Source organism: Rissa tridactyla, chromosome 8 (assembly GCF_028500815.1).
Source record: "Rissa tridactyla isolate bRisTri1 chromosome 8, bRisTri1.patW.cur.20221130, whole genome shotgun sequence".
Lineage (NCBI taxonomy): Eukaryota > Metazoa > Chordata > Aves > Charadriiformes > Laridae > Rissa > Rissa tridactyla.
In genome coordinates, this window is record NC_071473.1 from 10,722,415 (window position 1) to 10,732,797 (window position 10,383).

The 10,383-nt window shown below is 39.7% G+C and overlaps 1 protein-coding gene and 1 long non-coding RNA gene across 7 annotated transcripts; one reads left to right on the forward strand and one right to left on the reverse strand.

Annotated features, from left to right (window-relative positions):
- Positions 1 to 448: 448 nt before the first annotated feature.
- LOC128913347 (uncharacterized) lies at positions 449 to 5,056 on the reverse strand. Its single transcript, XR_008467918.1, has 3 exons — positions 4,971 to 5,056; positions 4,040 to 4,113; positions 449 to 543 (listed from the first exon to the last, which is right to left on the reverse strand). It is a non-coding gene; the product is annotated as an uncharacterized LOC128913347 (long non-coding RNA).
- On the forward strand, positions 3,031 to 9,793 carry CEP20 (centrosomal protein 20). 6 transcript variants are annotated; one of them, XM_054210706.1, is made up of 5 exons: positions 3,031 to 3,123; positions 3,632 to 3,829; positions 5,007 to 5,091; positions 5,902 to 6,044; positions 9,344 to 9,793. In XM_054210706.1, exons 1-5 carry the CDS (start codon positions 3,096 to 3,098, stop codon positions 9,418 to 9,420), a joined length of 531 nt encoding a protein of 176 aa, XP_054066681.1. In that variant the 5' UTR covers positions 3,031 to 3,095; the 3' UTR covers positions 9,421 to 9,793. The 6 variants fall into 6 exon arrangements, with proteins under 6 accessions (XP_054066681.1, XP_054066682.1, XP_054066688.1 ...); XM_054210707.1 differs by having other exon boundaries at positions 5,905 to 6,044; XM_054210708.1 differs by lacking the exon at positions 3,031 to 3,123 and adding an exon at positions 3,160 to 3,516.
- Positions 9,794 to 10,383: the final 590 nt, after the last annotated feature.

Sequence of the window (10,383 nt, forward strand, 5' to 3'; positions counted from 1 at the left end):
GTAGGGTTGCGTTTGGTTGTGTCTCACTCTGCGCTCTTCACATCCCATTTAAAATGCATCGATTAAACCCACAGCATCCACACTCAGCTGACTATCGCACCCACTAGAATCCAGCTGGAGTATGGATGGCGCATATGTAGGAATGGCATCATACCCTGCAGGAAAGAGCAGGGTGGTTACATACTACTGTACGGTAACATCTGAAAGCGTTAATCACACAAGTTACATAAAGAACCTCAATTTGAAATGTTCTTTTGCATCCAGAGCAATTACAGTAACAAGCAAAGTTGTTAGAAGAGAGAGGGGTCTCATTTGTCTAATGTATAACCAAAAATCAAGCATCACATGTACAAAAAGTGTATCACAGATTGGTCTTTACTCACCTGCACACTCCGCTGCAGTTTCAGAGCTGTGCTGGTGGCCAGCTGTGGCCCAACTGTCCATCCGACTGCAACATTTCTGGTCTGTCCCCCCAGCTCTCTCACTCCCAAGGTGTCAGGTTGAGGGGCAGCAGAGTTCAGCCCACAGCAAGGTCACGTATGCCTTGGTGAACGGAGCAGAATCATCACAGAAAGAGCAAACCAAACAAATTGGGTGTTGGAAGCTGTACAAGTTTGTGTCAGTTTAGCCCATACCTTATTTCATACCATATTAAAATCTTTATAGTAAATGTTGAAGTTCGATTCCCCCTATTTTTATTAAGAATATTTCTGTCCTGTTTTATGGACTCTCTACATTCATCTTAAAATCATAATAAATAACTTGGTGGGCTGGTTTTTGATTTCTTGATCCTCACTGTGACTCCTTTTGAAAAAGTTACATCACAGTCTCCAAGGTCTGTCATCCTACTGCCCCTTGGCTGCAAGGAATACTTTTTTTCCCCCTGGCTGCGCATATAAATGCTAATAGCTCTGACAATTAATACAGTTGGAAGAGCTTTTCTTTTGTAATAGCACTATTAATAGCATAGTAAACCAGAAAAAATGTTAAACAGATAATACAACCTCTAAGAGTTTACACTTTTACACATATTCTATGCGTAAAAATGGAACGTAAACTTATAGTTGAAATGATACAGCAGAAAATTATTTAGGATATGGAGATCATATCACAGGAGTTGTTCCAAACAAGAAGACAGTAAATAAGCATGAAGTGAGGAGGGTTCTTGTATGCTAAAAGACTAATGAAACCTAAGTTATGCTTTCAGGATTCAAACTTTCCAAGTACTTCAATATAATATTTTTTTTCAGCCTCAAACTGTCCCTGTACCATGTACAGGGTCACGTACCACGTTAATAATGTTTCTCATCAAATAAAGATACTTGGATCTGCACCTCAAATTAGTTCCCTTACAACTAGTTCCATCTTCTTCCCTTAGCAACTCTAAAATACAGCAATACCACCACAGATTTTAAACAAAGTACAGTCAAAATGCCGAGTAAATAATAAAATGTCAGGGGAAGCAGAAGAGTTCATAAGCAACATGTAACAGACTCAAAATATTTGTTGTGGAGGAGAAAAAATGGAACTGACACAAACCTGCAGAGAGATACAAAAGCAAGATCCCAGACTACCAGGCAGTCATTGCATGTGAATTTCGCAAACCATTGTTGTAACAGCATCTTTTAAAACACAGATTAATATATAAAATAGAAACTGCAAACTTATTTTATTAGGTGTTTCCTTGCAATCAGAAGCCTCCCCCCCAAATTCTATTTTGGACTCTGAACCTTGCTTTGTAGGATACAAATGAAAGCTGTATAGGAAATACAGGGTGGAAAAGAACAACAACTAATCAACCAGAAATTAGATGTAAGAGAATATTGACCCACAACAACACGGAAAGATTTTGAAGGATGCAGAGAAAAATGTTTTGGTTGCAAAAGTATCATGCGTGTTAAAAGTAAATGGTTGTTCATCACCAGATTTGCACCAGGGATCTGGGCAGCAGACTTGGGCAGAGGCACGCACTACTGCTGACTCACTGAAAGAAACTGATGTGTTAAAGGAACAAATTAACTTCACCATTACTTCTGAAGACTTCTTTTTTCCTGAAATTAATTTATTGCCCCCTGCCAGAAGTTCTCTGGAAGCTCAGAATATAAACATTTGCTTCAAAAGGAAACGTAAAAAAAAAACAACCACCACCCAACAATAAAAAACCCCACCCCACACTTCAAGGCCATAAGTGGTTTACTGCTTAAGAAGACTCACATTTTCCTTCAAGCCCAAGCAGGCTGCTCCATCTAGACCATGACAAATGCAGTTTGTTCATCCACACTGGCTGCATTTCCTTTGGGAAATACTTAATACATTCATGAAGTAAACACTGCCGACTCATCCCAGCAACACGAAGCACATACACGTGCCTCCAGACACATCAGCGCTCCTCACAGACTCGCAAAACACCCAGTATACAGTTACATTTTGGCAAGAGCTTTTAATTAAGAGCTCATCCTAGGCGAGTCCTTTTGATTGAAAGTTCATCTTTCAGTGACTCAGTACAAAACTCCTCTGCTACACATCACGGAGAAACTCTCACTCATTCCCCACGTTTCCTTTTTTTCATTATTTGTTTTTCCCTCCATATAAAGCACATTGACAGAACTACAGAGGGGAAAAAAAGATAAAAAAAATACAGGAACCCTGGAATGCCGCCCGCTCCCCCACCGCAGCTGACAGGGCTGCACCGCCGGGCACGGGCAGGATCCCGAGCGGTAACTACAGATACACCACGTACAGGTTCTGCTCATTATTTCACCCCGGCCTGACCTTGCCTGGCAGCAGAGGGGAATCACCCCCGGGGCCGAGGGAGCTGCTCCCCGGGTGAGGGGGACCCCGGTCCCTCAGGCCCCGGCGCTCCGCCTCGGGGAGCGCACGACCCCGCCCGCAGGGAGCGCGCCGTCCCCCGCTCGAACTGCACGCACCACCCCTCGGCGTTGTCCCATTGGCTGGAGCGCGTCCCTTGGCGTGCTCCAGCCAATGGAACAGCCCCGGGGGGCGGTGTCCCCGCCCCACCCAGCGCTGCGCCTGCGCAGTGGCCGCCTGCGGCCGCCGGGCTGTCGCATCCGGGTCCTTGGGGCGGCCGTTGGGCGATGGCGACGATAGCGGAGCTGAAAGCAGGTTGTGAGGGTGGAGGGGTGCCGGAGAGGGTGGGGAGCCCCCGGGGGTCGGCGGAGGCGCCTCGGACCACCCCAAAGGGCGGGCAGATGGCCTTTCCCCGTGCATCCGGCCGCCGGTTGGGCCTGGTAGTCGCCCCGGGCGCTAATGGGGGCCGCCGGCTCCTCACACCGCCCGTCGGGGAGCCGCAGGAGAAACGACCTCCACACAAGCACTCCGACCCTGTCATTTATCTTGGCCTTTCAAGATAAGGCCCTTCAAGAATCTAGGTTTTCACTCGTTAAAAACATCTTGGTCCAGTAACATCTCGCTTCTGAAATGTCTAGAACGTATGTTTACTGCTAAAAAATACATATCTAACGTTCCTAGTGATGTTACCTACTGGCATATGCACAGGTGCGGATATCTTTTATTTCACTGTGAATATGCCAAAATTATGTTTATATTGTGGCAGATAAATGCTGCTTGAATATGTTTGGCTTTATATTAACAGATCTTTTTGTGGTAATAGTTTTAAGGGACACACTGGAAAAAAGAGGTGCTCTTGGACAAATAAAAGCAAGGATCAGAGCTGAAGTTTTTAATGCGCTGGATGACCAAAGTGAACCACGGCCACCACTGTCTCGTGAAAATCTCTTCATCAATGAACTAATTCGTGAATACCTGGAATATAACAAATATAAATATGCAGCATCTGTTTTGACTGCAGGTATTGGAGCTGAATTTTGGTTGTCATCACTCTATTAATAGCCATTTACTGTTTGGTTGAGTAATTCCACCGATACTATGAAATTAACAAGCAGGACCAAGCTACACAGTCTTATCTTCCCTTGGAAATAAATAAGATACGAACGCTCTCTCCACAGCTTTACTTGCAGCATTAAGCCACATCATACCATTAGTTTTCAAGAAAACTTACCTTTTGCTCCTTATCCTTGAGGAAAATGCTTTCATAGAGTGGTTGATGCAAGAAGAAGAAAACTTGCTAGCAGCCTGCAAAATCAAAATACCTTTCGTGAAATGTCCACTTCTGTTTTGGAAAATGGCTAACAATATTTTTAAAGTATATATCACTTTTTTTTCTCATTGGCATTTGGTTAAGATAAAAAAATAGAAATCCTACGAATGAACAAAATTTCTTTGAGGAATAATTTAAATTAAAGTAATGCATACATAAAGTAGTTGATGCTCTGAATTACAGCAATTCTGGTAACTCATGCATATAGACTATCAGAAATGTGGTTAGATGCCATCAGCTTAAATAACAAAAGAAGGTCCATATTTTTTAATAACTGCAGTTAAGTATTATTGTTACTGGCTGTGCTAAAATACCAATATTTGAGAGCTGTTTAGACTACAACTTCTAAATAGTAGCCGTAGTTTATAAGGTACAACACTTATTTATTTTTGCAGCTATTGCTCACTTGTATGTGAAATTTGAAGTTCTGTAGTTGTGCTTAGATACAGTAATTACATTTGCTATTTAATAATTTGATATATTTCACTCTATTAAAATTACAGGCTCAAAGTTTCATCTTGACAAGAGGGAACAGAGACAGTTAATGTATAGAATCTGATAACAGTACTTCTTTAGAGAAAGAGCTGCTTGGCTCATTAATTTATATTGTAAGACTTCTTTAATATTTTTCTTGGATTCCTTTAAAGAAGATAAAAATTGTAATATGGTATTGTAAATTATACGAATATGACGCACTAATGTTTAAGTGAGTTTTCCTGGAATTATAATATACTGTTAGATATTAATAGTCTAAAAGGGAGGTGTGCGCTATCATTCTCTTTTGAGGTCTCCTGATCAGTATTTAAAAGTTAATTGGTGGTGTTTTTCTTACCAGTCTTAAGAATTTTGGGGAAATCTCTTTTTCCAGAATCTGGACAGCCTGAAGTGCCCTTGGATAGACAGTTTCTTGCCAAAGAGCTGAACGTAGTTGAAGACACAAATGGAAAATCAGTGTAAGGAGTGATTTTGGAATGCACATTATATTCTGTTTTGCATATACTTTTGTCTTTAGTGTTATTACAAATCACATATAAACGTTCTCACTAATTGAAATGTGACTAGATGACATTTTTCCTCTGACATGCTGGATTCAAACTCGCAACGTCAAACATAGGGCTGTTTTCAAACATACTCAAAACTAACATTTAATTCTGCCAACTCTATATCATTCTCCAGATAGTATACTTGCACACCAAAGTCTTATCAGTACAGTCTTTCCTACAGTCAGAAGTAGAAAACAGATACACTCCGCATATCAGTTGCTTTGTAGAGCAATATAAAGATTATTGTACTCTGAGATTAGATATAAATTGACAGTGCTCTGATACGACTGCATTAATGACCTATGGTAGCAAAGCAGGTTTAAACACGTTCAGCGTTCTCTGTAGCTTGTGCTGTCAAAATCTGTGAGGTGCTTAGGAAGAATCGGGTTTGGGATGTGCAGCCTGCCAAAGTCTGATCCTTTGTACTGCAGGAGTGAGAAAATGGATCTGTGTTCTTGTGCAAAGCACACTCTGGTTCTTCACCTGCAGGGGATCTGCAGCTTAGCTGAGAGTGTCTCTTAGTGCGAGAGTGTTGGTGTTCAGGGTGGGCTTCGGTCTGTGCTTATTTATATAATGATGCGTGGCATAATGTATTTTAAAAAATTAAAGACATCGGTACATATTCTAGAAGTAAACATTAAGGTCTCAGAAGTGCAAAGAAAAGGGTGGGTTTTTAATGCTCAGTATTTCATAGACTGCTTTTGTCATTTCTCTCTTAAGCAGACCTCTCCTGTACGGAATTATCTCTCATTTCTTACATGGTGGTAAAGAAGAAAGTATCCAGAATACCCTTCCAAAAGTGTCTTTACTGAATTATCCAAAGCAGAACCTTGGCAAAGCACCTACTGAGAGAAATCAAAAAGGTGGGTGTGGGTAGGGGGTAATTTTTGCAAGTTTCATTTGTGACTAGATTTTCTATATGATGCATACGCTTATAACAGTATAAACATGCAGATGGACATAGTGCCTCTCCTTCTCTGTGCAAGGAATGCTTTGAGGTGACACCTCTTTTGTAGGAAAAATTCTTCAGCAGAACGGGGTTTATACCTCAAAAATACCATTAAGCTGTGTGACTTGACCATACCTGTCGCTCATATATTCATTTAAGAAAGATCTTACCACATCCAACTCAAGAAAGACCCACCCATGATTTCTAAAACAAACAATATATGTGCCTTGGTTTAAATAAGTGACCAACTGTCGCATACGGAAATATTTGAAAAATGGCTGTGATTTAGCAGCGATTCAAAATTTGTTAGTGATTTGCGGTAGATCAAGAGGTTGAATTTTAGCAGCACTTAATCATTAACTAATTTAAAGATTTACAAAGTGATTTAACAAAATAATTGAACAGCGACGTAATTACAGATCTGAAGATGACAAGATTCACACTAACTTACTATAAGGTATCCCAAATCAATACATACACATGCGAGCAAAAGCACAGATCTCAAACTAATGCATATACATATAAGTAAAGCATATGAGTGTGCACACACAACGTGCCGCGGTCTATAACTGCTGAGATCAAAGATCCCTTAATATCACATGACTCTAGTGAGTCGTCGGGTACCCCTTTTAAGTCCTACGTGTGCACGAACAAATGGAAGAATATCCACATCCATAAAGCTAATGTGTGTATCATAAACATGTAAGTGGAGAGGTGGATGAAAGAGAGCTTTGTTAAAAATTTCCCTTTTCTCAAGTTTAGAGTAAATACAGTGCATCAGCATTCCTCAACAGGCAATAATTGAGACTTGAGAGGGGTTGACGCACCCTGGCTGCCTAATTCTCAAGATGTCTGCCTGAGCAGCATCCCATCTCAGGGGAGATACTGGCCACAGCCCACTGCGAATCAGAAGAGCTCAAAGGGTCTTTACTAGAATCTCTACTCATAGGATCCTAGATAATTGGCTTTCATTGGGTACTTTTTCAGTCTTTCCCAGCTCAGACAATGGAACATTCCGGTACTTTCCACTGGTTACTGAAGCCCAGAACTTGCTAGGTCTTGGGGTCCTGGTATTTCCCCCTCCATGGCCACAATCTGTATGTTGTCAGAAGTGATCAATTGTAGCTACTACTTTCAAACAGCAGGAGCCATTGGGACCAAGTACGCTAAGGGGTTGCCACAGCGTTCCGGTCTGTTGCTCTCCACCTTTTCTTTCATGTTAGACCATTATGTATTGTTCTCTTCCATGTGGCCCAGGTGGGGAGGAAATCACGCCAAGTGCCGAGACGCCTAAAAGGAGGGCAGGGGGGTTGCACCACCACACTAACTTACACCAACTCTTACATTTGCTTCTCTCTGCCGGTATGCTAATGGCACAGCATATACAGCATACAAATCTGATTGCCCTTGGAAGTGCTTGACTGGCCTTTGAATGTGTCAGTAGTAGAACTTTCTTATGTGGGAACATATTTTATTTATAAAGCAGACATTTTTAAATATTGCAGACAGCCAAATTTGTATAATTTCTCAACAGTGCAGGGTACAGTGAATGTCCTGTTACCTTGTGGTAGTGGTAGTTACTTGTTAGCTACTAGAGGGAAGGGGAAAAACCTAATTGTTTAGGTTTATTCTACCAAGAGTGTTAAAAACAGCTGTGCTGTTCTAATTTGTAGATGGCAGGATATCTGTCATGCCATTTATGCTTTTAGAAACAGAGATTTACTGCTCAGCAGTTGCTGGTAAAGACCTGAAAATATTAATATCCCAATTCTCAGTATCAGAAAGGTCATCCACCCAACCGCTTTACCATTTCCCTAAAAGTTTGACTGGCCAAATTGTACGCCCTTATACTACTACAACTCTGGAATGGGTCAGCTGGAGACAGTCTTATTACATTGGCAATTTAATACAAGAATTTAACCTAATTTCTCAGTAAAATATATTAAACAGCAGGTGTATCTCTGTTTCTCATCTGTTCTAACTTACCTGGTTTCTATAGAAAGTTCTTAACTGTTTAGCTGTCAGTTCTGCATATGGGCATAAGCCTTTTCCGAGGACGTAATTCACATCCCATTGACTGCAGAAGCCTAAATTCCGAGTTCATTGCTCTCTAGTAGAACACTGCTAAATCTCATTTTCCCTTTCTGGTCTGCTTTTTGACTGGTTACAATTAGTACCGCCTAAGCTACAGAATGAAAGGGATTATTGGTCCAGTTTTTTCCTTCAAAGAGTCTGCCTCACTTTCTACTGTGAGAATTTAGTACTACCAGCTATTTCTTTTGTATCCAAAAATATGAAAAATATGAGGCCTGAGATATTACTGACATCTAAAAAGTGTGAGAGTACTGAACACCTTTCCTAACAGTTAATTCACTGAGGCAATGTTGTTTCTCTTCTGCCAGAAGGGGGGGCTGAAGAAATAAAATTTCAATACCAGAACTGCTATAAATTATCTTTGTTAGAAAATAATTATTCCTATCAGAAATTTCTCCATTTTCAAAACAAACTCAGTGTACAGAAGAATTGTTTTTAAAGTATAACTTTGTACCTGAGTTCTGAAATTGACTCTGTGCAGGGTCACCTTGCCCTGCTGACTCCAATATAATTTCACATGGGGATTTACGTATTTAGAGTTAGTTACAAAACTCTGAATTAATCGTAAGACATGACAGCACATTGCTTTTTGAAATAAACAAAAATATAACAGCTTTAAGGCTTTTAACCTTTAAGTAACTATAGCCTGAAATTATTTTCTCTATGTGTTTGTGGAATATGTCAGTGGAGACCTAAAAGCAGTGGGTTTAAAATACTAATTATCTGGCTATTTTAATTATGCTGCATATTAAGGTAATCAAGTGCATTCATAAACTCAACCCTCCAAGTCTCATATTTAACATCTAACTTGCTTTTCGTATTAGAAGTTACCTTGCTTGTTTAGTTGAATGAATATTCCAATAAACTAGTACACAGACTGTGAATCCTGATAAAACATGTGGAATGTGGTGTTTCTGTTAATTCATTCACTATAACTGAGTTGAAGTTGTCTGAAATCTAATCTTTAGTAATGCATTGCATGGAAAAATAAATTTGTAAAATTGCCTGAGTTTCCTATGATGATATTCTGTATCGGAGTTGACAATAGTAGAAAAATAACACTTATACCTTTGGATCTCCAGATGCGTGAGAATATTTATGTCTGTGTTTCATTTTCAGATAGAATTCCAGAACCAGGAAGGATGGCTGGCACGAGCATCGAAGAGCCCCTTGTTTTACAAAGTATAAACAGATGATATCTTTCATATGCTAATTTCTCATGTAAAGTTCTGTAAGAGTTAATTTAGGAAATTCCTCTTTGTCTAAATTTCCCCAGTATGTCCAGTGGGACCATTTCAGCTTGTTAGACCTACCCATGAGACAGGATGACAGGGGCATACTTACTGTCAAGGAAAAAAATTTAGCAAAGGCTCTCTTCCTCCAACGCTGACAGAAGGAAACCTGCACATGAAATCAGATTAGTGAGGCCTGTGGCTAGAATTGGGCCTAAAAATACTGGGTTTACTTTATAAAAATGTATCAAACAACTTATCATTTCTGCACTTTCCATATTATGTTATGTATTTCTGTGTCTTTCCTGTGTTTTTTGAATAAATTTTTTCAGCTTTATTGTGTGAGATATTTTGAAATCGTTTAAACTAAGCACTTCAATCATTCTTCCTTAAGAAGAAGATGCTACTTTTGGATAAGTATGGGAAAATGAATTTGAATAGAAAATAAAAGCGCTTTAGAGGAATAGTTGTTTTTAATTCTCCGGAAGTCAGGACTATATTTATCTTCATGCCAACAAACAAATGAGGGTAAGTCTTTTCCATCTGGAGTTGCTATAAATTGTACGGTGTAACACTGAGTATATGGGAGGGAAGGAACTTTTGTTTTTTTCTCCAAACGACATGAAACTCAGAGTCAGGCAAAGCTAAAAATAAAGTTGATAATAGATTACTGATTCCCAGAACTTTTTTTTAGCCGAGGTATTTACATGTTTTGAAATTGTAACTTATTTCAAAAAAATAGAGGAGTACATCAAAAAATAACAGGTTAGCTATTTTTCTCTGCTCATTTTAACAAAGTGTATAATGTTTCCAGTGGTACTGAGAGGATTTTTGTATAAGTAATTTTTTAGGGTTGCGTTCTTAAAAATCTTAATTGTTAGATAAATGGTACAGTAAGTGGGGAAAAAATAGAGGAAGAGAAGGTGA

Bases quoted from the DNA above. Each gene is read 5' to 3' on its own strand.
- CEP20 (XM_054210706.1), top strand. From the start codon at position 3,096: ATGGCGACGATAGCGGAGCTGAAAGCAG. The intron at 3,124-3,631 runs GTTGTGAGGGTG...TTGTGGTAATAG, and splicing joins GATAGCGGAGCTGAAAGCAG to TTTTAAGGGACACACTGGAA. The intron at 3,830-5,006 runs GTATTGGAGCTG...CTCTTTTTCCAG, and splicing joins AGCATCTGTTTTGACTGCAG to AATCTGGACAGCCTGAAGTG.